Here is a 25,877-nt window from a genome sequence, read left to right as displayed (position 1 = left end):
CCTCCACGACATCCTCTGACAGCTCATTCCACACAGGTACCACCCTCTGCATGAAAATGTTGCCCATTAGGTCTCTTTTATATCTCTCCCCTCCCCCCCTAAACCTATGCCCTCTAGTTCTGTACTCCCCCACCCCAAGAAAATGACCTTGTCTATTTATGCTATCTATACCCCTCATGATTTTATAATCCTCTATAAGGTCACCTCTCAGCCTCTGATGCTCCAGGGAGAACAGCTCCAGCCTATTCAATCTCTCCCTGCAGCTCAAATCCTCCAACCCTGGCAACATCCTTGTAAATCTTTTCTGAACCTTTCAAGTTTCACAACATCTTTCCGATAGGAAGGAGGCCAGAATTGCACACAGTATTCCAAAAGTGACTTAACCAAGGTCCTGTGCAGCCGCAACATGACCTCCCAACTCCTGTACTCAATACTCTGACCAATAAAGGAAAGCATACCAAATGCCTTCTTTATTATCCTATCTACCCATGACTCTACTTTCAAGGAGCTTTGAATCTGCACCCCAAGATCTCTTTGTTCAGCAACACTCTCTAAGACCTTACCATTAAGTGTATAACTCCTGCTCTGATTTACTTTTCAAAAATGCAGCACTTCGTATTTATCTAAATTAAACTCCAGCTGCTACTCCTCAGTCTATTGGCTCATCTGATCAAGATCCCGTTTTAATCTGAGGTATCTTTCTTCGCTGTCCACTACACTTTGAATTCAGGTGTAATCTGTAAACCTACTAACTACCAAATCATTTACATAAATGATAAAAAGTAGTGGATCCAGCACAAATCCTTGTGGCACTCCACTGGTCACAGGCCTCCAGTCTAAAAAATAACCCTCCACCACCACTCTGTCTTCTACTTTCAAACCAGTTCTGTATCCCAAATGGGCTAGTTCTCCCTGTATTCCATGAGATCTAACCTTGCTGACCAGGCTGCCATGGGGAACCTTGCCGAACACCTTAATGAAGTCCATATAGATCACGTTCACTGCTCTGCCCTCATCAGTCCTCTTTGTTACTTCTTCAAAAAACTCAATCAAGTTTGTGAGACGTGATTTCCCACGCACAAAGCCCTGTTGACTATCCCTAATCAGTCCTTGCCTTTCCAAATACACGTATATCCTGTCCCTCAGGATTCCCTCCAACAACACAATGCAGACTGTGCAGAAGCAGTTCACAAGAATAGTTCTGGGGCGAGGAACTTCAATTCCAAGGATAGGCAGAAGAAGGAAGTGAGAAAATAGATGGGTATGGAATGCATTGCCTGGAAGTGTGGTGAAAAAAAAGTTCAATTGAAGTATACAAGAGGGCATTGGATGATTATTTGGATAAAAATAATATGCAACCGGATGAGTAAATAGCAGGAAATTGGCATGAGGTATGATGCTCATTTAACGTACAGGTGCAGGTTACTGAATTGCTTCATTCTGTGCTGTGACACTTCTTTCATTCTGTAATTTTTTTAAGCTTAAGGGAAATGCCTAAAGCAGAGAGAGACTTTCAATATTACTTTGAGTTTTGAGATGTCTTATGAATTCCTTGAAATAGTATGTGTGTGTAAACTGGCTGTATTGAGATGGGATGGAATCAATTGTAAACTATTTTACCTTACAGCAATGTTTCACAACCATTTTTAGTAATACTGCACACTTCAATGGGGCAAACAATTTCATGACACAGACATTTTTCAGCTGATTTGATTGCTTATGAATATCATGTTTACTTGCATTTACGACAGTTATAGCCTTTTTCGAGACGTTTGCAACTTGGTGATTACAACAAGCTAAAGAACCTTCAAATTAATTAAGATTTCAATTCCACCGAAAAAAGCACCATCTTCGACTGTGAGCCCAGATACATTTTCAAAATCTGCTCAACTCATCTATTTCTAACTATTCATGGTCCTTATTCTGTTCCACACACCGCACTCCATTCAGGTGTCTTAATTTTGTAAGTGACATTTCATATTTGTAACAACACATTTAAAAATAGAACTTTGATTAAATAATTGAATGGATACATAATTGAAATTCAGTAGATTACAGCAAAATGCAAAGTTTGTACACGTTCGTGCAAAATTTACATTGCACACTGGTACAGTTTTCATAGCACACCAGTTGAAAACCACTGCCTTAGAATGAAGAATTAGTGTTAGTGCCAGACCATAACTGTTGGGACAGAACCCTGAAGAGGCTATTAAAGCTGAGTACATTTAGCCCAGGCTTGTGATAGCTCCAGAGCGAAGCTATCTGCAGTTCCAAAATAAAAGGCAAAATCAGAATTGACTTAAAGCAAACCATTAAAGTGTTAGATACAGTCTGGTGTGAGTATTGTGTGAGTGGTGTTTTTGTACACTGTACTAGGCATATCTTTTGGGGACTATCTTAAAGTCTTTTTTTTATCTTTTCAATTGAGGAAGAAGTTTTATGAGATTAATGACATTATACATTTACTGCATTAAAAATCTTTGAATTTGTACTATAAGTAGATGGTTTTATTTATTTTATTTTATCTTAATTTATTTGTTCACAAACTACTGCTTTTTTTTAAACAAAACATACAGCATGTATGCTTACATTTCAGTGGGAAACCACTTCATTAAAACTAAATAAACCAAAACATTACCTATCAAGTTAGGTTTCAGTCTGGGATCTGATTTGGCCAGTAATAACATCGGAGTCGAGAGTATGGTGTTGGAAAAGCACAGCAGGTCAGGCAGTATCCGAGGAGCAGGAGAACCGACGTTTTGTGCAAAAGCCCTTCATCAGGAACGAGCCGTCAATTCTCCTGCACCTCGGATGCTGCCTGACCTGCTGTGCTTTTCCAGCACCACACTCTCGATTCTGATCTCCAGCATCTGCAGTCTTCACTTTCTCCCAGTAATAACATCAGCTGGCACCACAACAATGAGGTGATCAATGCTGTGCAGAGTCTTTTGGATGCAGCGCCATGAGTATCCTGTACAACTGAACCATAAGGTCATTACTCTGAATTCAGTTCTCCTTGTGATAAAATATGCATCATTCTATCAACTTGCATTCTTACTGTCTACACCTGCATTCTCATGTTATGTGCTCTGAATCAGATGAAGTTTGGAAAATTAAAAGCAACACATCAATTATGCCCCATTCGTCACTTCTTTTAAGGGTCTATGATGAAGACCGTTAAGTCCAAAAGATATAAGAGCAGAATTAGGCTGTTCAGTCCATTCTGTCTGCTCTGCCATTCAATCATGGCTGATATGTACCTCAACCTTGTTCTTGTGCCTTCTTCCTTGATCCCCTTACGAATCAAGAACCTCTGTCTTAAAGACGTTCAATAACTTCCACAACCTTTTGTGGCAATGAATTGCACAGATTAATCACTCTCAGGCTGAAGAAATTCTTCCTCATCTCAGTCCTATCCTCTTCTACTAGTGGAAACATCTTTTCCACGTCCACGTTATCCAGACCTATCTGTGTTTTATAAGCTTCAATGAGATCTCCCCTCATCCTTCTAATCTCAATCGAGTACAGACTCAGAGTCCTCAACTGCTCTTCATATTACAAGCATTTTATCCCTGGGATCATTCTTGTGAACCTCCTCTCGGTCCTCTCTAATGCTAGTATATCACTACATTCCAAATGAGATCTGACCAGCACCTTATACATCCTTGGTCTTATATCCAAGCTCTCTTGAAATTAATGCTAATATTGCATTTGACTTCCTAAATGCCAACTGCACTTGCATGTTAATCTTAAGAGAATCCTGAACTAAGACTCCTGAGTTTCTTTGTGCTTCAGATTTCCAAAGTGTTTCCCCATTTAGAAAATAGTTTATGCCTTTATTCTTCCGACCAAAGTGCATAACCTCAAAATTTCCCACATTGTATTCCATCTGTCACTTCTTTGTGCACTCTCCTAGCCTGTCTAAATCCTTCTGCCTTCCCACATCATCAACACTATTTGCCTCTCCACTTATCTTTGTGTCATCTGCAAACTTAGTAACAGTGCTTTCAGTTCCTTCATCTGGATCGTTAATGCATAACATGTATAACTGACCCCTACAGAACTCCTCTACAATCCAGCTGCCATCTTGGAAAAGACCCTTTCATTCCCATCACTACCTTCTACCAGTCAGTCAATCCTCTATTCATGCAGTACCTTGCCCCTCACACAATGGAGCTCTTAGCTTATTGAGCAGCCTCCTGTGTGGCACCTTGCCAAAGGCCTTCTGGAAATCCAAAGAGATCTTCTGCATTGGCTTTCCTTTGTCTAACTTGCTCGTTACCTCCTTAAAGAATTCTAACAGCTTTGTCAGGCATGACCTCCCCTTGATGAAGCCTTGCTAGCTCAGCCTTATTTTACCACTCCAGTATTTTGCCCCTAAAACCATGGACTTTTATTTAGCAGCCTCCTGTGCTGCACTTTGTCAAAGGCCTTCTGGAAATCTCAATCGATCGTGTCCATTGGCTCTCCTTTGTCTAACTTGCTTATTAATCCCTCACAGAGTTCTAACATATTTCTCAGGCTTAACTTTTTCTTGATGAAGCCGTGCTGACTCAGCCGTAGTTTACCATGCATTTCCAAGTATTCCACAATCTCATCCTCAATAATGGACTCTAAAATCTTATTAATGACCAAGGTCAGGCTAATCAGCCTGTAGTTTCCTGTCTTCTACATCCCTAACTTCTTAATCAGAGGCTTTATATTTACCCTTTTCCAGTCCTCTAGCACCTTCCTTGACTCCAGTGATTCCTGAAAGATCACCACCAATGCCTCTACAATCTCCTCAGCTAGCTCCTTCAGAACTCCAGGGTACAGTCCATCTAGTTTTTGTGTAATTTATCCACCTTCAGTCCTTTTAACTTTTCCAGCATCTCCTCCTTAATGATGGCCACTATATTCACTTCTGTCACTTGACTCTCTTGAAATTTATGTTGCTGTTATCTTCCACTGCGAAATGTGATGGAAAAGACTTATTCAATTCCTAGGTCATTTCTTTGTTCCCTGTTACCACTTCTCCAGTCTCATTTTCAAGTAGTCAGATATCCACTCTTGCCTCTCTTCTACTACCTTTAAGATATCTGTAACATCTCTTGCAATCTTCTTTTATATTACTAGTTGGCTTACTCTTATATCTCATCTTCTCCCGCATTCTTGCTTTTTTAGTTATCCTCAGTTGATTTTTAAAGGCTTCCCAATCCTCTAGCTTTTCACTAACCATCATCACATTGGATTTTTTTTACTTTTATGCTGTCTCTGACTCCCCTTATCAGCCACGGTTGTCTCATCTTCTACTTAGTATATTTCTTCTTTCTTTGGGATGATTTTTTTCTGTGGCTCCCTGAAACTCCTGCAATTGCTGCTCCACTGTTTCCCCTACTAGGCTCTCCTTCTCTGGCCAGCTCTTCCCTCATGTCTTTGTTATTACTTTTACTCAATTGTAATACCACTACATCTGATTCCCGCTTCTCCCTCTCAAACTGAATCCACCGAGACCTGGTCAGTCCCAACACTTTATCCAGCATTACCTTCCTGGTGTTTGTAATTTTCCTGAGTAACTCTCTTCCTTCTATTTCCAAGCTTATTATTGCTTCTGGGATGTCACTTGTACTCTCTATAGTGAAGACTGATGGAAAATACCTGTTCAATTCATCTGCCATTTCCTTATTTTCTATTATTAATTCTCAAATCTCACTTACTTGTATGCCCTGTATGAAATGTGGACAGACAGTACTTTTAAACGATCTATTAACTACTCCCACAAGTGAGCTGTTATCCCTATTATTTCTTATCTCTACCCAAACTGACTCTACATCTTGGACTTGAGAAATAAGATAGTCTCTCAGTATTGTACTCACGTCATTCTTTAGACTTAAGATTATTGAGAATTAATGCTCTCCAACATTCCTTGGAGATACCAAGTGCCTTTAACATTATTTTTCTTTTCTGGATCTTCATCTGCCTACTCTGGATTTCCTGATTATGTTGCAATAGCAAATACTGGCACATAAATCTGCTACTTAAGTACTTGTCTGCATTATTACAATATGCACAACCTGTAACAAGTTCCACAGAATATTGAAACAAAATCAACACTGGGCCATGCTATTGGACAAATGTGCAGGCTTGGAACTAAGCTTTTCTATATATCCTGAGGCAACACCTTTGGCTTCACTATTGAATAGATTGTTCTCAGATATATATATCTTCTAATTATCTTCCTGATGACCCACAGGGATGCCTTGTATTGGTGTGAAAAACAAAGCATCCTTGTCATGATTGACTGGTTTCCCTTTCATCATCAAAGCCACAGCATCTCATCTTCATCCACGTCTGTTCTCTGAAAGGTGCTATACAGGTGACCATGGGGATACCGTCCTCTTCATATCTCTCCTTTACTATATTTGGAGTTGAATTTAGACTGCTTGACTTATAGCCAGTGAGTTCCTCATTAGTCTCAACCTCTTGCTTAACGTGCTGACAGACAGAAAAATTTGCTGATCCACAAAGTTTTTTCAGCAACAGTTTAATCCAGGACAGAACTGATCCTCCCTCCTCTAATACTTATTTCATTATGAAATCTCCATTTCAATAAGCATATCATTTATAGAACTTGCAAATCAAGCAGTAATGCCTCAAGCAAAAAGAAAATATGCTGGAGAAACACAGCAGTTCTGACAGTGGAGAGTCATATAACACGGAAATAGACCCTGTGCTCCAACTTAACTATGCGGAGTAAGTTTCCCAAACTAAACTAGTCCCACTTGCCCGCATTTGGCTCATATCCCTCTAAACATTTCCTTTCCATGTTTGCATCCAAATGTCAGTTAAATGTTGTAATTGTATTTGCATCTATCACTGCCTCTGGTAGTTCATTTCATACACAAACCACCTCAATCAGTGGAGACAGAAACACTGTAAAAATTTCAAGACTTTTCTTCAAAGCCCCAAGTATCTGGATTGAATTCTGGCAATCTTTTTGTCTCCCAGCTTACACCTTCCATGAATTTTTTTGGACATCCGAAACTATGCTTCTGATATTCAATCTCTTGCAAAGTTCCATTCATGCTGACATATACCAGCCTGCGGTTCAGTCATGTCTTAGTTTTAAAACTTCTGTCCTGGTTTCCATAGCTCCTCCAGTCCCACATGTTGCAAGTCTGTGCACCTCTCCAATTCAGGCCTCTGGTGCAGCCGTGACTTTAATCCATATATCAATAACAGCAGTGCCTTTAGCCTCTGAGGCCCTGGCTTCTGAAACTCCCTCTCTGAATCTCTCGGCCTTTCTAACCCTCATTCTCTGTCATCTACCTGGGCATGTGGTTTGGTGTTATGTTTTATTTGAAAACGTGCAAGTAAAGTGCTTGGGATTTTTTACTTTGGTATAGGTGCTGTGCAAAAGGGTCAGCACAGTGGCTCAGTGGTTAGCATTGCTGCTTCAACACCAAGGACCCAGGTTCGATTCCAGTCTTGGACGATTATCTGTGTGGAGTTTGCACATTCTCCCTGTGTCTGCATGGGTACCTTCTGGGTGCTCCGATTTCCTCCCACAGTCCGAACGTGTGCAAGTTAGATGGATTGGCCATACTAAATGGTCCAGCGATGTGCAGCCTAGGTGGATTAGCCATGAGAAATGCAGAGTTATAAGGTAGGGCGGGTGGGTCTGGATGGGATACTCTTCAGAGGATTGGTGTGGACTCAATGGGCTGAATGGCCTGCTTCCACACTGGAGGGATTCTAAATATGAGTAACTGTTGCTGTTGACAAGCATTAGTGCTGCCTTTGTTCTGATAGGCTACTTATGACCTCACTGGAAAGAAGAAATTTGATTAAATTTCTCTTCACCACTGCTTCAGTGATAGATTTGACAGCAAAGTCAGCTCAGTATTAGGTGGATGTACGTTTCTAATCTTTAAGATTGCCTGAATCCTGTCTTCAGCCAACTCCCATGGGCTATGAATTTCCACTACAAAAACTGATTTGACTCCAGATGTTGTACGAGACTTTTCAAAAACGCAGCAACCTGCTTGGACTGCTTAGAGATTTATGTTGGTAATTTATTCACAGGATAGGGAATTTTCAACTTCTGCTCTGAAATAATTCTCACAGTCAGCCATCACAATCAGAAACAGATTAGAAAAACACAAGGTGGGTGTGAACTGACTGCTCATCCATTAAACGTTGGTGTGGACTTGTTGGGCCAAATGGCCTATTTCCACACTGTAGGGAATCTAGTCTAATCAAAAGGAATTTGAAAACCACCCAAATGTTAAAGGCAACCCAAGTTACAAAGGGTAAATTCTAGACATTTGTTCTCATATATTCACAGGTGTTGCAAGTATCTTTCATTCCCTAATGGATAATAGGTAACCAGATGGCTTTTTACAGCAGGCAACAATATTTACATGGTCACTATTGGGCTAATCATTTTTAGTAATTCCACATGTTCTTTCACTGAATTCAAATTTGTTATGATGGGACTACGATTCCCAGAACCTTAATCAAGGGTTCTTTATTACTACTGCAGTGACCACCACCTCCCCTTTATGAGGTGTGATGGAATATTCCTAGCTTCAACTGCACACAATGTTCCCATTTGATTTGTTGTTTAGTTATATGGTTGGTTCTTGTATCTTCCAGGTGCTCCAAATTTAGGACCTACTACCATTTGTCCTTTTTCTCATCCATTTTAAACGTTCATATTTTCCTCACTTGAATGGTAAATTCATGCTAATTTGCTTATTTTATTTCAATCAAAGTAAAATGAATTCACAAGGTATACAAATTATTTCCCCTCTCCCTAGCCTATGGAAATTGTAGTCAATTGTATAATTTCAATCACCATCTTTGTTAAGACTGTCAAAATCAGTGTGCTCTAGGAATCAAATCTGTGATCATCCATTTCACATAGTTTCCAACTAGACACAAAAAGGGAGTGAGCTCATTTTACTAAAATGTAGTTTTTGTGCAGGCGGCAGTGATTCTGTCAGATCTGTGAATCATACAATTCTAGGGACTGGTTAGAATTCAAAGTTTGGGAGAAGATTTGTAGCTCGGGTGCTCGTTGTTGTGGTTCTGTTCGCCGAGCTGGGAATTTGTGTTGCAGACGTTTCGTCCCCTGTCTAGGTGACATCCTCAGTGCTTGGGACCCTCCTGTGAAGCGCTTCTGTGATGTTTCCTCCGGCATTTATAGTGATTTGTATCTGCCTCTTCCGGTTGTCAGTTCCAGCTGTCCACTGCAGTGGCCGGTATATTGGGTCCAGGTTGATGTGCTTATTGATTGAATCTGTAGATGAGTGCCAGGCCTCTAAGAATTCCCTGGCTGTTCTCTGTTTGGCTTGTCCTATAATAGTAGTGTTGTCCCAGTCGAACTCATGTTGCTTGTCATCTGAATGTGCGGCTACTAAGGATAGCTGGTCATGTCTTTTCATGGCTAGTTGGTGTTCATGGATACGGATCATTAGTTGTCTTCCTGTTTATCCTATGTAGTGTTTTTTGCAGTCCTTGCATGGGATTTTGTACACTACATTGGTTTTGCTCATGCTGGGTATCGGGTCTTTCGTCCTGGTGAGTTGTTGTCTGAGAGTGGCTGTTAGTTTGTGTGCTGTTATGAGTCCTAGTGGTCACAGTAGTCTGGCTGTCAGTTCAGAAATGTTTTTGATGTATGGTAGTGTGGCTAGTCCTTTGGGTTGTGGTATGTTCTCGTTCCGCTGTCTTTCCCTTAGGCATCCGTTGATGAAATTGCGTGGGTATCTGTTTTTGGCGAATACATTGTTCCTTCTTCTGGTGTACTGCAGCGTGTTGTGGCCCTTTTGAACAGTGTCCTGATGCAACTTCTTTTGTGTGTGTTGGGGTGGTTGCTTTCGTAATTCAGGACTTGGTCTGTGTGTGTGGCTTTCCTGTATACCTTTGTGGTGAATTCTCCGTTCGGTGTTGTCTGTACCATCACACCTAGGAATGGGAGTTGGTTGTCCTTTTCTTCCTCTCTAGTGAATCGGATTCCTGTGAGTGTGGCGTTGATGATCCGGTGTGTGTTCTCTATTTCTGTGTTTTTAATGATTATAAAGGTGTCATCTACATATCTGACCCAGAGTTTGGGTTGAATTTGCAGTAAGACTGTTTGTTCTAATCTTTGCATTACCACTTCTGCTATGAGTCCAGAGATGGGTGAGCCCATGGGTGTGCCGTTGATTTGTTCATATATTTGGTTGTTGAATTTGAAGTGTTTTGTGAGACACAGGTCCAGTAGTTTGAGTATGCAGTCTTTGTTGATAGGTTCCACGTCTTGTTGTCTGTTCTGTATGTCCAGCAGGTTGGCTATTGTTTCTCTGGTTATGGTTTTGTCGATAGAGGTGAACAGTGCCGTTACATCGAATGAGACCATAGTTTCTTCCTTGTCTATGTATATTTCTGATGATGTCCAAGAATTCTTGTGTTGACTTTATAGAGTGTCTGGATCCGCTGATCAGGTGTTTCAGTTTCTGCTGTAGTTCTTTAGCCAGTTTGTGTGATGGTGTCCCTGGTAGTGATACTATGGGTCTGAGTGGTACAAATCACTATAAATGCCGGAGGAAACATCACAGAAGCGCTTCACAGGAGGCTCCCAAGCACTGAGGATGTCACCTAGACAGGGACGAAACGTCTGCAACACAAATTCCCAGCTCGGCGAACAGAACCACAACATTGGTTAGAATTTTGTCAATTATGGACTTTGAAGAATTCTTGCCAAATCCAGTATCCTTAAAGTGCCTCTCTGTAACACAACTGCAAAAATCCATGCAGGGCTAAAGCTATCTTTGGTTATTAAAAAAAAATCAATTATAGCCCATATCTGGTGGTAATTACTGCTTTAACTCCCTTGCCCTCAGAAGAATCTGCAAACAGCCATCAAAACGATTCCCTGAAGCCACTAGTTAGCTGCAAATTTCAGATTATATTTTCTCTTTACAATTCTTCAAACCAATTATACAGATGTTTCAGCTTTCCACCATTGGCATAGTTTTTCTCTCAGTCCCAGAATATTGTAGATTCTCCCTCTGACTATATCTTTATTATTACTGTAAGTGCCCATTTTGGGACTGGGACACTTTTCTTCCCTCTTATTTACAAAATGGAAATTATTATGTTGGGAGTAGCACTGAGGCATTTAATGTGCGAGATGGAAATTTCCCTTCCGTTTCAACAGAAGGTTCCTTTGCTGACCTGTGCTATGCCCTGTCCTGACATATGTTGTGCCCAAATTATCTGATATCTCTGTCCACACTAGAGGGAGAATCTACAATATTCTGGGACTGAGAGAAAAAAAATATCTTGATGCTTCTAAGGCAGGAGAAAATTAAATCAGAATTCAAAAACGCTACAAATTATATATGAATCTAAGTATGAATGGTTAATTAATTTGCAAGGGAAATTTCTCTCTGCCTAGTTACATGAGATGTATTTGCATATTTCTACCCTGTTTTCAATTTGCACTCACTGCGGGGCTTTCCGGATACAGCAACCAAACCTGACCAGACAAAAGCTGACTTATGACGGCACCGGGGTGGTGAAAGGAAACGAGCACCGACTGGGTTGTATGCTTACTACAGGTTTTATTCTCCCTGGCTTGCCTGAGGTCAGCGTTACAGTCTGCCGGGATCCGAACTGCCATCCCAACACGCAAGCGTTGGTACATTGCCAGGTCAATAAAGAAGGGTCTAACACAAACCTCAGTCCGTAGAGCACTGTTCCATCCGGGTGAAGGCGGATCATCCTGTTCTTCACCGTGACACCGTGCACAAATGATTTCTTGTCGTTCAGGAAGTATGTGTCAGGCACCCAGAGCTGATCTGCCACTCGATTGTCTAGAGTCAGGTTGAGAGGTATCCCTGAATAAGCAAGCCTCTTGTCCCTCCAGTACTGTTGGAAATACATTGTTATCGTGTAATCCTGTAAGAGAAGTGACAGAAAAGCTATCAGCGGTGTTTCACTGAGGAATTCTTTCATGCTTTAGATACTGTACACAAATGGAATGAGAGTAAATGAACCATATAAAATCCTTCTGAGCAAGCACTTAGTGGAGTGAACATGTGGATATATGAGAATCTGCACAGACACTGGGATATAAATCAGTGTAACGATTCAGTGATCTGGCTGGAAAGTATGGAACCAAAAACAATATTGGGATAATTCTTTTTGGATGCTTTCACTGTAGCTTCAATCAAACATGCTACATCTTGTTAGCAATGAAGCACAGGCTTGTCAGGAGCTGGAGACAGTGACAAAAGGAAGTCATTTTAAAACACACATCAGACTGCATTTATAATATGGAGTTATAGAGTAATAGAGGTATCCGCACAGAAACAGGCCCTTCGGTCCAACTTGTCCTTGCCGACCAGGTTTCCTCAACTGAACAAATCCCATTTGCATGCTTTTGGCCCATATCCTTCAAAGTCTTTCCTATCCATGTACCTGTCTAAATGTCTTTTAAATGTTGTAAGTGTACCCGCCCAGCTTCCTCTGGCAGCTCATTCCATTCACGCACCAACCCCTGTGTGAAAAGGTTGCCCTTCAAGTCCTTTTAAATCCTTCCTCTCTCACCTTAAGCCTATGCCCTCTAGTTTTAAATGCCCCTATGCTGGGAAAAAGACCTGGCTGTTCACCTTCACTATGTGTTTCATAATTTTATAAACCTCCTATGTTCCATTTGAAAGAAGTGCCCCTATTTAGCCTATCCAGCCTCTCCTTACAACTCCCGTTTTGGTAACATCCTTGTAAATCTTTTTTGCACCCTTTCCAGTTTAATAACTTCCTCCCAATACTAGAATTGTACACAGTACTCCAAATGTGGCCTTACTAATGTCTCATACAGCTGTAACATTATTTCCCAACTCCTGTACTCAGTGATCTGACCGATGAAGGCAAGCATACCAAATGCCTCCTTCACCACCCTGTCTACCTGAGATGCCATTTTCAAGGACTCCTAGGTTTCTCTGTTCGACAACACGCGCCAGGGCTCTACAATTACCTGTGGAAGTTCTGCCATGGTTTGTCTTACCAAAATGCAATCCTTGCATTTATCTAAATTAAACTTCATCTGCCATTCCTCGGCCCATTGGCCCAGTTAATCAAGATCTCATTGTACTCTTTGATAACCTTCTTCACTCCACTATACCATTAATTTTGGTGTCATCCGCAATCATGCCTCCTATATGCTCATCCAAATCATCTGTATAAATGACATTCATTGTTTATATAATATGAGACTGGGAATTCAGTAGTACGGCTAGCTTTGAGGAAATTCAGTTGCCTTTCCTTGCAAAATATTCCGGCTATGATTCTTCTGAATTTTATGTCCCTAAATAATTATTCATGTTAAAGATTTAAGAATGAGATAGAATACAAAAAATGGCCAATGACCAACAATGTCTGATCCTTTCACAAATCAAATACATTCCACTCAATCTACTGCAACTGACAATGTTACATATCAAACTAAACTTAACTCTGGTTGAGACCCTGAATCGCACTGCATTACATATATTTATTCAATGAGTATTGTTCTGTTTTGGAAAAAAGAAATGGCTTTCAATTGGAGTAATCACCTGAAAACAGGTATTGTGTGTTGTGCCTAGATCTGAGGAGATCTCTGTAGCTCTGAGTCATGCATTAACTATGTGTATATTAATTGTGACAACAAATAATGGTTTTAGCAGGGTCCCAGGAGGCATGGTGGCTCAGCAGTTAGCACTGCTGCCACATGGTGCAGGGACCGGGGCTCGATTTCACCCTCGGGCGACTGTCTGTGTGGAGTTTGCACATTCTCCCTGTCTGCATGTGTTTCCTCCAGGCGCTGCGGTTTCCTCCCACAGTCAAAAGATGTGCAGGCTGGGTGGATTGGCTGTGCTAAACTGCCCATAGTGTCCAGGGATGTGCAGGGATGTCCAGATGGATTAGCCCTGAGAAAAACAGGGTCATAGGCTGGGCGGGGTGCGTCTGGGGGCTGCTCTTCAATGTGATCTTGATGGCCTGCTTCCAGGCTGTCGGGATTCTATAATAAAATCTATGCTTTACCCAGGTAACTTCCACCATCCCTGCAGCCTGCTGAACTCGATGCACTGCTCAAATTCGGATGTCTTATGTATACCCATTGACGTCTGTGCTTTCAGATATTTCAGTTCCTTAAGCTGCTCTTCAAGTATTACCTTCTCAAACTTCTTAGGATCTTTATTATCCTTCAATGCATGGATAAGTCCTCTCTTTGCTTTGCCAATATTTTCTTTAAGCCTTGGTGCCAGATTTTCTCTGTTAATGAACTTTTGAAGTCACTTTGGGAAATTTCAACTACATTAAAAGGTGCTAAATAGAACATAAGAACAGGAATAGACCACTCAGTCCATCAATCCTATCTCATCATTCAATATGATCATGGCTAATCAAACACATCAATGCCTTTCACCCACCCCATCCCATAACCCTGTATGCCACTGGTAATCAGAAATCTATCAGTTTCTCTCCTAAACATACTCAAAGAATGAGCCTCCACAGTCTTCTGTGGTCGAGAATTCCTAGGGGCCACAACCCTCTGAGTAAACAAAGATTCTTTTCATCTCGGACTTAAGTGGCATCCCCCTTATTTTTAAATTGTGCTCTAGTTCTACACTCTCTAATGAGGGAAACATCTTAGCTGCAACTACCCTGTCTATTCCTTTAGGTTTTTTTCAGTTTCAATGGGATCACCTTAAAAATTCTTCAAAATGCTAGCGAAGACAGGTCTACTTTGCCCAATCTCTCTTCATAGGATAGCCCTGCCATGCCAGGAAAATAAATACAAACTGTTATTACATCCAAATACATGAATCAGGACTAGCAATAAGTCATCCACTGCCTTGAGCTTGCTCTGACTTCTATGGCTGGTCTGACAGCAATCCCGAATCTACATTCCAGGTTATCTCTAGTAACCTTTGACCTTCTTGCTTTGCAATAATCTACCACTGTTTTCAAAGCATGTAAATATTCTGCTTCCACTACCTTTTTCAGAAAAGGACTTCCAAAGACCCATGGCCCACTGAATGAAAGAAGAAATTCACCTTAGCTATTTTAAGGATGACCCTTACATTTTAGTGTCCCTCAGTTTTGTAACTAATTCTTCTTTACACTCTCCACATGTACTCTGTCAAAACCTCTTGGGATCATATACATTTCATCCAAATGCTTCTCATCTTTGAAACTCCAATGGATACAAGCTGAGCATGTTCAAACTTTCCTCGTAAGCCAACAGCCCCATTCCAGGTATTAGTCTAGTAAGCCTCCTCTAAATTTTTACTAACACATTTAGATCCTTTCTTACATAAAGTGACAAAAACTGTGTAAAATGCTCCAGATGCAGTCTCAACGGTGCCTGTAGAACTGAAGCAGAACCTTACCACTTTAGTATTCAGTCTCCCATGCTATAAATGATAACTCTATTAGCTTCCTAATTACTTGCTATACCTACATATAACCTTTTGCAATTCGTGCATAATGAAATCTATATCTCTGCCTTTCAAAGCTTTGCAATTTCTCACCATTTAGACAATGTGCTTCTTTTTCGTTCTTCCTGCCAAAATGGATATTTTTCGACATTATATGCCATTTACCACACCTTTGCACACTCACTGAACCTGACTATATCTTTTTAGTGTCTCCTTATCTCATCTTCACACTGAAAAATTGAAACCAAGGCACTTATAATCCCACCAGCTTTTTTTTAAGACTCGAGGATGGAATCCATCAGGACCCAGACACTTATCAGCTTGTAGCTTCAACAATTTACTCCGTTCCACTTCTGTAGTGAATGTAATTTTTCTGTGCTTTCTCTTCCTTCTGTTCCCTGATTTACAGTTATGCCTGGGATATTACTTGCATCATCTATAGCAACGATTGATGCAAAGTACCTATCTAAATCATCAGCCATTTACTTATCTCTCAGGAAAATGCGCATGTTGTTAATTCTCTTCTTGAGTATTGTTACTTGGAGAAAACGAAAGACTTTCAATTGGAGCAATGTTGAAGACCGGTATTATATCTGGTCCAGTTCTGAGGAAGAGTTGCTCGACCTGAAACATTAACTCTGATTTCTCTCCACAGATGCTACCAGACCTGCTGAGCTTTTCCAGCAATTTCTGTTTTTGTTTCTGATTTACAGCATCCGCAGTTTTCTTGATTTTTATTCTGCCTGGTACCTAGATCTGAGGCAATTACAGTAGCCTTGTCATGTGTTAACTATATGTACATTAACTCTTTTCTTTATATATTTGGACAAACTATTATGATTTGTTTTTATATTTCTGGCTAGCTTTCTCTCCTACACGAACTTTTCTTGTCTTTGTTTAGCCTTGCTGTTTTATAATCCCTCTAATCTTTTGAACTTTTCCATAGTTGTTTGTCTTTTCTTTGATAGTATCTTTAGTGTTTTTAGATGACCACAGATCGTGGGTGGTTCATTAAAATACTTGGAACTTATTTTTCACATTAGAATGTGTCTATTCCATGTATCAGGAAATATACCTTTAAATGTCTGCCACTATATCTCTACTGACCAATCCTTTATCTATATTGTTAATTTACTTTAGCCAGCTCTACTTTGATGTCCCCATAATTGGCCTTACTTAACTTAACAAAAAGACAATCTCTGACCTCGTGCTTACTCCATTAAATGGAATGTAAAATTCAGTCATATTTGACCATAAGATATAGGAGCAGAATTATGCCTTTTGACCCATTGAGTCTGCTCCATACTTCGATCATGGCTGGTATGTTTCTCAACCCCATTCACCTGCCTCCTTCCCATAACGATTATTCCTCTAATTAATCAAGAATCTATCTATGTATCTCTGCGTTCAAGACACTAAATGACTTGATCTCCACAGCTCTTTGCAGCAATTAATTCCACAGATTCGCCCACCCTCTGGCTGAAGAAATTCCTCCTTATCTCAGTTCTAAAGGGCTGTCCCTTCAATCCCAAGTTGTGCCCTCGGGCCCTCATCTCTCCTACTAGTTGAAAACATCTTCTCCATGTCCACTCTATCCAGGCCCCCTTGGTATTCTGTAAGTTTCAATGAGATTTCCCCTCATCCTTCTAAACTTCATTGAGTACTGATCCAGGGTCCTCAATAGCTCCTCATATGACAAGCCCTTCATCCCTAGGATCATTTTTGTAAAGTAGTTTCTCTGGATCTCCTCCAACGCCATCACATCCTTCCTTTGATACAGGACTCAAAACTGCTCACAATATTTGAAATGCAGTCTGATCAGAGCCTTATACAGCCTCAACAATACATTTCCTATACTCTAGCCCTCTCGAAATGAATGTGAATATTGCATTTGCCTTCCTAATTGCCAATTAAACCTGCACGTGAATCATAAGACAGTACTGAACGAGGACACTGAGTCCCTTTGCACTTCAGATTTCTGAAGCCTTTACCCATTTAGAAAATATCCTCCACCTCCATTATTGCAACTTCACACTTTCCCAGTATTCCATCTGCCACTTCTTTGCCTACTCTCCTAGCCTGTCCAAATCCTTCAGCAGCCTCTCCTCTTCCTCAATGCCACCTGTGCCTCCACCTATCTTTGAGTCACCTGTAAACTTAGCAACAAGATCCTCAGTTCCTTTGTCCACTTTGTTAAAATATAATGCAAAATGTTGTAGTCCCAATACTGACGCCTGTGGAACTTTATAGATTACTGACTGCCATTCTGAAAAAGATCCCTTTATCTTCACAGTCTGTCTTCTGCCAGCAAGCCAATCTCCATCCATTCCAGTACCTTCCCCATGACACCAGAGGTTCTTAAGTTATTTAGTAGCCAACTGCATTGCACCTAATCAAAGGCCTTCTGGAAATCCAAATAGATTATAACTACTGGCTTTCCTTTGTTTAACTTGCTCATTAGTTCCTCAAAGAATTCTAACCAATTTGTCAGGCATGTCTTCCCCTTGGCGAAGCCACACTGACTCAGCCCTCTTTAATAGTGCACTTCCAAGTTATCAGCAATTTCATTCTTAATAATGAACTCTAAAGTCTTACCAACAAAGATCAGGCTAACAGGACTATAAGGTAAAAACAATGACTGCAGATGCTGAAAATCAAATACTGGATTAGTGGTGCTGGAAGAGCACAGCAGTTCAGGCAGCATCCAACGAGCAGCGAAATCAACGTTTCGGGCAAAAGCCCTTCTGATGAAGGGCTTTTGCCCGAAACGTTGATTTCGCTGCTCGTTGGATGCTGCCTGAACTGCTGTGCTCTTCCAGCACCACTAATCCAGTAACAGGCCTATAGTTTTCTGACTTCTGCCTCTTTCACTTCTTAAATAAGGGTGTTATATTAGTAATGTTACAGTTCTCTGGAATCCTCTCTGACTCCAGTAATTCCTTCATGATCATCACCCAAACCTCCACAATCTCCTTCCGAACTTTGGGGTACAGTCACAGAGTTGTAGAGATGCACAACACAGAAACAGACCCTTCGGTCCAACTCATCAAAGCCAACTGGATATCCTAAATTAATCTATTCCCATTTGCCAGCATTTGGCCCATATCCCTCTAAACCCTTCCTACTCATATACCCATCTAGATGCTTTTCAAATGTTATAATTGTAGTAGCCTCCACCACTTCCTCTGGGAGCTCATTCCATACATGCATCACCATCTGCGTGAAACGGTTGCCCCTTAGGTCACTTTTACACTTACCCCTCTCACGTTAAGCCTATGCCCTATAGTTTTGGACTCCCCACCCCGGGGAAAAGACCTTGTCTATTCACCCTATCCACGCCCTTCATTATTTTATAAACCTCTATAAGGTTGCCCCTCAACCTCCGACACTCCAGGAAAAATAGCGTCAGCCTATTCAGCCTCTCCCTAAAGTTCTAACCCTCCAACCCTATCAAATATCCTTGTTATTCTTTTCTGAATCCTTTTCAAGCTTCACAGCATTTTTCCAGCAGGAGGAAGACGAAAATTGCATGCAGTATTCCAAAAGTGGCCCAACCAATGTCCTGTACAGCTACAACATGACCTCCCAACTCCTATACTCAATACTCTAAGCAATAAAGGAAAGTATATCAAAAACCTTCTTCACTATCCTGTCTAGCAGCGACTCCACTTTCAAGGAACTCTGAACCTACATTCCAAGAGTAAGTAATCTAATCTAATCTAATCTCTTTGTTCAGCAACACTCCCCAGGACCTTACCATTAAGTGAATAAGTCCTGCCTGGTTTGCTTTTCCAAAATGCAACCCCTCATGTTTATCTAAATTGAACTCCAGCTGCCACTCCTTGGCCCATTGGTCTATCTGATCAAGATCACATTGTACACTGAGATAACCTTCTTTGCTGTCCACTACACCTCCAATTTTGGTTTCATCAGCAAACTCTCTAACCATACTTCCTATGTTCATATCCAAATCATTTATATAAATGATGAAAAGTAGTGGACCCAGCAATGATCTTTGTGACACTCCACTGGTCACAGTCTTCCAGCCTGAAAAGCAACCCTTCACCACCACCCTATGTCTTCTAACTTTGAGCCAGTTCTGTATCCAATTAGCTAGTTCTCCCTGTATTCCATGTGATCTAACCTTGCTATCCAGTCTATCATGAGGAACCTTGGTAAACACCTTACTGAAGTCCATGTAGATCACGTCCATTGCTCTGCCCTCATCAATCCTCTTTGTTACTTCTTCAAAAAAACTCAATGACGTTAGAGAGACATGATTTTCCACACACAAAGCCATGTTGACTATCCCTAATCAGTCCTTGCCTTTCCAAATACATGTATATCCTGTCCCTCAGGATTCCATTGAACAACTTTCCCACCACTGATATCAGGCTCACTGGTCTATTGCTCCACGGCATTTCCTTACCACTTTTCCGAAATAATGGCAAGGTGTTGGCTAACCTCCAGTCTTCTGGCATCACACTTGTGATTATCAATGATACAAGTATCTGAGCAACAGGCCTAGAAATCACTTCCGTAGCCTCCCACAAATTTCCTGAGTACACCTGATCAGCTCCTGGGGATTTAGATTTATCCACATTCAGACCTTTCAGCTTCCTCAGCAACTTTTCTTTGCAGATGGCCACTGCACTTACCTCAACCCCTTGGCTCCCTTATGGTCACTGCTATATAGGAGCTCCTTGACTTTGCAATCATTAATTAATTAGTCCTTTATCATTGCACAATATCCGGTTTGATTCTCAGCTCACATTCAGAACATACTGATCTCAGAAAATACACTAAAAACGTTCTTGAACTCTTCATTGTGATTATATTTTCCCAGCTGACTTTTCCAGTCCATGTGTAAGTTAAAATGTCCCATGATTATCTTCATACCTTCTGACAAGCTCCCATTACTTATTCCTTTATGTTCTGCCCTACCACGTGGTTATACTTGGGGAGCCTGTGGATTGCTCCCAAACACCTACCCAAACTATTTCCATAGCTTGGTTTCTTGAACTCAGGCCAACACGCTTTATTTATTTACTTGTGCAATGTGAGATTGGCTGGCTGAGCCAGAGTTTATTCGCTATCCCTAGTTGCCCTCAAAAAGATGGTGGTGAGCTGCCTCTTGAACCACTGCAATCCATGTGATGTAGGTAGACTCACAGTGCCATTAGGGAGGGGATTATGCTATTACCATCATTAACCAACAAGGCCACCCCTCCACCTCTTTCCATTTTTCTGTATTCTTAAATGTCCTGTACCTTTAAATATGCATGTCCCATCCATGTTATTCTGCAGTCATGTCTCTACAATGGCCAGAAACCATGGTAATTCATTTTTATATGTACTCTTAGTTCATCTGCTTGTTTCAAATGTTAAGTGCATGCAGATAGAGAGCCTTCTTTGCTTTCACTCTTTGTAAATTTGAGTTTTATCTGTTGTTCCACTCTTAGATTCAAGCTCTCTATCCATTCCTGTCCTTGTCTGTTCAATATTTCCATATTAATTTCTTTCTCTTTGTTTTTGACTCTTCTCGTTCATTTGCTACACCTTCCAAAATTTAATCTCTTATCCTGCGAACTGCACTCTACCATCAAACTTTGTGCAGATATGCAGTAACCAAAAATGTATAGTAAATGCAGAAGAATGCAAGAAAATCTCAGCAGATTAGAGAGCAACTGAACTGCGACCAGAGCTGTTCTTGATTTGGTGGTACACACTAACTGTTTCTCTCTTCACAGAGGTGTCTGGCCTGCTCTGTGTCCAAAACGTTTTCTACTTTAGCTTTAGATTTCCATTTTGTTTGGTCTAAACTTAAACACAGCTATCACTATTTTATGGCAAGTGCCTCTCAATTATTTACCTTTGAGGAATGATGGTCGGCTACACTCGGGATTATCAGCTAAAAGCTCACAGTATCAGTCACATCTGTGAAAAAGAGACCTCAGGCCTGGAGATGGTCATCAGAGAAACAGCACCTCTCAGCGTGCAGTAGCTAAGAACAGTCTAATGGGTCTCAACATGCCCCATTACCTTTCAATTTTCAGTTTGGGGAAGAAGAGGTACCGACAAGGAAGGACTGGGGATTTTGTGTGCTTGGACAGAGCTATCAGCACTCTATGGTGGGTAGTGCAGAGCAGCAAAGGGAATCTGTCTCTCTCACACACACACACACACATACACACACACAGACATGCAGTCACACACACAAGAACACACACGTGTGTACACACACAAGTACACGCACACACGCACATGAGTACACAGACATGTGTACACACACACGTGGACACACATACACGTGTATACACACGTACACACACGCGCATACACACATATGTTGAGCATAACCACATGAATGCAGTGAAAAATGCAGATGAAATAAAATCACATAGAATTAGGTAGAATTTATTGCAAAGGAACGTGCCATTCAGGTCTATGCCAGTGTTTATTCTGCACACCACGCGCTACCATATCACCTGACCCTGTCCAACAACAACAATTTATATTTATGTAGTATCTTTAATGCAATAAAACAATCCTTAGGAGTATTATAAAATATGACAACATCCCACGAGGAAATATTTGACAGTTGCAAGTGACAGCCAATCCTCAGTAATAATGCACCCCAAATAGCACAATCAAATTCACCACTACAACCTATAACTCCTAAATTAGTTGCTTTTCGCAAAATAGATTAATTACCTTGTAGCACTAACTGGCTGAGCTAATTAGCGACAAAAAGGGAAAGAAAGCCTGTTATTTTTCAGGTTTCTATTGGGTGTCTGAAGAATTAAATATTTAATTCTTTGGAAGTGGGAATGGGGGGTTTGAAGTGAAAGATAACCTGAAATTAATTTCAACTGCTTGTGTAAAACATCTCAGACCCCAAGAGAAAGAAATGACTTATCTCCACTGTGCTTTTGATTTGAAATATTTAATTCTGACAGATCCAATTATGTTCTCCTTTCACTGAAACAACTAGGAAATGTAAATGTAGAACAGTAAGCACGAGATGAGGTAACTCAAGTGTCAGATTCAAGATGTCAGATTCCCTTCCCTCATTAGCTCCACACCCCAACTCCATGTTTAACAGCACAGTGAATCAGTGGTTAGCACTGCTGCCTCACAGTGCCAGTGATTCGGGTTTGATTCCACCCTCAGGCGACTATCTGTGTGGAGTTTGCACATTCTCTCTGTGTCTGCCTGGGTTTGCTCTGGATGTTTCCTCCCACTGTCCAAAGATGTGCAGGTTAGGGTGGACTGGCCATGCTAAATTGCTCATAGTGTCCAGGGATGTACAGGCTAGGTGGATAAGCCATGGGGAATGTTAAAGTTAGGGGGCTGGGTCTGGGTGGGATGCTTTTTGGACTTGATGGTCAGAATGGCCTGCTTTCACACTGGAGGATTCTATAATTCTAGACCAATATTCATATGCAGAATTACGCACCAAAAGGCTGTGAGAGATTTAGAAAGGTTTCATTGTGAATCTACACCTTAGGCCCAACAGTAGTTTTCACTTTTCCTGGGCCAGGGGCAGCTCCATTTATCCCCTTTCCTGAGGAGGTCAACTCTTGACATTTTTAATTAACCCAGTTCGGCACAATATAACATGTGGCTGGAGCAAGTGAGACTCAAACGCAGGTCTCTGGTCCAGATGTAGGGACACTACCACAAGAGTCTTAGAAAGTTATTACTTTTCTTTTTCTTGCCAGAAATGCTACTACCCACCTCTGACTACTTTTGTCCAATGCCAAACCACCCGTATTTCTCATTAGAAGAATAATTACAATCACAGCCAGTCAGGGTAACTCAGTGAGGGAAAGGTAGATTGAGAGGAAGAGGACTAAATTGAAAAGGAGCTGAAGGTCAGGAAATTTACATATATGTATAATATATACGCATACATGCACACATATATTTTCACCAGTTCAGTGATGTTCTTAAACAATGTTGGAGGAGGTGGAAATGGAAGCTAAGCTTTCTTGCCCAGAGCAAGAGACTCTAACAAGACACCACATGAGACGTTTTCTGCATAAGCACCAATACCAAGTCCACTAAGCATTAATTTGTGTTTCAAGCTCTTCTGGTTTACACTTGTAGGGACCTGCACCCTAACCTCAACTAGAATATTGGGGGTTATGGATTGGAGTCAGCTGGGGGTGGGGAACGTGGGCGCATTGGCGGCCTAGAAAGTTGCTAGTTACCATGAGCAGATTAGAGGTGGCAGTTCCATTCCTCCGAGACATGAGGTCCTGCCTTAAAGGCCCTGCCAAATAACCACACCCAGAGCATTCTGCCACACTTTCTGGGTCAGGTAGGTATGGTTTTGGGGTTTCACACTGGCAGGCTGACTGTCTACTGGGTTAATTGAGCATGCCATCTGCCTGTCCACCTCAACCACCAGCACTATCTTCAAACTCATCGGCAGAGTAGAGTAAAATAAAGCCCATTGTCTCCAAAGATCTGTAGTCACATAACAATTTGGTGAAAGGATAAGTGGACAGGGGCAAATTGGAAAATGGGAGAGAGCACAGACCCAATTCAGCAAATGTCCTCTTTCTATGTGATTCAATGGGGAGTTGGCAATGTAACCAGAATGTCACAGGCTAATATTCTGGGGAAATTGGTTCAAATCATGCCATGGTGGGTGGCCAAAACTAGATTTCAATCTAAAACAAAATCTTGAATGAAATGTTAGACGAATGGGTTTCAATTGTCATAAAACCCATTTTGATTCACTGATGTCCTTTTGGAAATAAAATCTACCATCTAGACTGGTCTGGTCTGCATGCGATACCAGATCCACTGTGATTAATTCTGACTATCCTGTAGTAAATTATGGATGTACTCTAAGTCTTGACTTAGTGAGGAACTCCCACATCCCACGAACAAATTGTGGACTTCAAAAGAATAGCACACAATCTTCAAATAAGAACTTGGAGCGAAACCAGATGGAAGAGAAAATCTCACCTACACTACCCCTCAACCAGATGCTGGGATAATTGGAGCTTTCAGTTCTGGTTTGCCTTTTTTTTCATAAAAGCCCAGCAAGTTATAACCCCAGTGTTATGGTCTGGAGTATACATGTTAATGATCCGTTCCTTGGTGAGCTTTAAATGATGAGAGGGCAGATCAATTAGGCACTTAACTGCAGCAGTCAGTACAGTCTATTCATTGCCATCGATATTTCTTTCCTTGCTGATTTTAAAACTTGGTGCAGTTCCTTTTGCTTGTGCAGGGTGCTTTGTTGTTCCATCATTTAGCCTGTAACAGAGAACTTTCCAGAGACCTGCCCTCATTGAGGAGGGAGCAAAGGATGCAATCTCAACCTCAGAACCAGTCAACACCCAGCACCTATTTCACAAATTACAGAACTGTTATGGAGCAGTAGGAGGTCATTTGATCCATCGTGTTTGCACCAGCTCTTCAGACGAACATCATTACCTGATGCCACTCTCCTGTCTTTCCCCATACCCTTGCACACTATCTTTATCATAATAATAATCTGATGCCCTCATGAAGGCAACTGATCCTGCCTTAATCACATTTCCAGACTGTGCATTCCATCGCTTTACTACTTCCTGGGTGAAAATTAGTCTCTCATATCATCCTTGCTTCGAATGCAGATGACATTAAATCCGTGCCCTTGGGCCTTTCATGAGTGGGAATAGCTTTTCCCCATCAACTTTGTCCAGGCCCCTCATGACTTTGAAAACCTCTATCAAATCTCCTCTCAGCCTTCTTCTCTCCAAGGAGAACAGCCTCAATTTCTTCAAACAATCCTCATAACTGATGTTTCTCATTCCTGGAACCATTCTTGTAAGTCATTTCTGCACGCTCTCCAATGCTCAGGAAATATGGAAGCTAAAAGGAAGGGGGCAGCTGTCAGATCCATCAGGCAATTGCTTTTCTCGCACTGTTTGTGGGCCAGGAGAAGCAGGGTGTTTGGGCCTGGCTCCACGTGCAATACTGCAACGGTCTACTTTCCTCCATATTATCTTCAACTGGCCCCATAATCTCTTTCTGCAATCACTTTCTGACTGGTGCTCTCAATTTCTCCTATATTGACCATCTTCTGATATTTCCAAGTTCCTTTTTCCCAACTTCTCCATTCCCCTTCCTTGGTCTGTAGTCACTCTGCTGCCTCCCAATATTCTCCCAATATTGCCTGACATCCTCTTTGACTGTGGCTTCCCATTGAAGACATTCCCTCTCAGTATCCAGCTGTATGCTCAAGCTGGCCAGCTGTCAGATAGGAAAAGAAGGAAAACACATTCTAACCGAGTCCTTCCGATTTGCGTTCCTGGTAACATTTCCACACTTCCTTGTTGCTGACTGGCACCCTGGCAAATTGGGCAGGAACAGTTTATAGGTCTGCAAAGGAGCATTTTGCAAATCAAATCACCATAACCCCTT

At 41.3% G+C, this 25,877-nt stretch overlaps 1 protein-coding gene across 3 annotated transcripts in view; it reads right to left on the bottom strand.

Moving 5' to 3' along the window:
* gabrb3 (gamma-aminobutyric acid type A receptor subunit beta3) overlaps positions 1–25,877 on the bottom strand; it is a 686,618-nt gene that overhangs the window by 101,299 nt on the left and 559,442 nt on the right. For all 3 annotated transcript variants that reach the window (XM_072576993.1, XM_072576991.1, XM_072576992.1), the window contains one exon: positions 11,705–11,925. In XM_072576993.1, the coding sequence (XP_072433094.1) occupies positions 11,705–11,925 (221 nt within the window). The remainder of the gene's footprint in view (positions 1–11,704; positions 11,926–25,877) is intronic.

This window comes from Chiloscyllium punctatum, chromosome 9 (genome assembly GCF_047496795.1).
Source record: "Chiloscyllium punctatum isolate Juve2018m chromosome 9, sChiPun1.3, whole genome shotgun sequence".
Lineage (NCBI taxonomy): Eukaryota > Metazoa > Chordata > Chondrichthyes > Orectolobiformes > Hemiscylliidae > Chiloscyllium > Chiloscyllium punctatum.
Note: the sequence above shows the minus strand (reverse complement) of the source record. Positions and strands in the feature narration are given on the sequence as shown.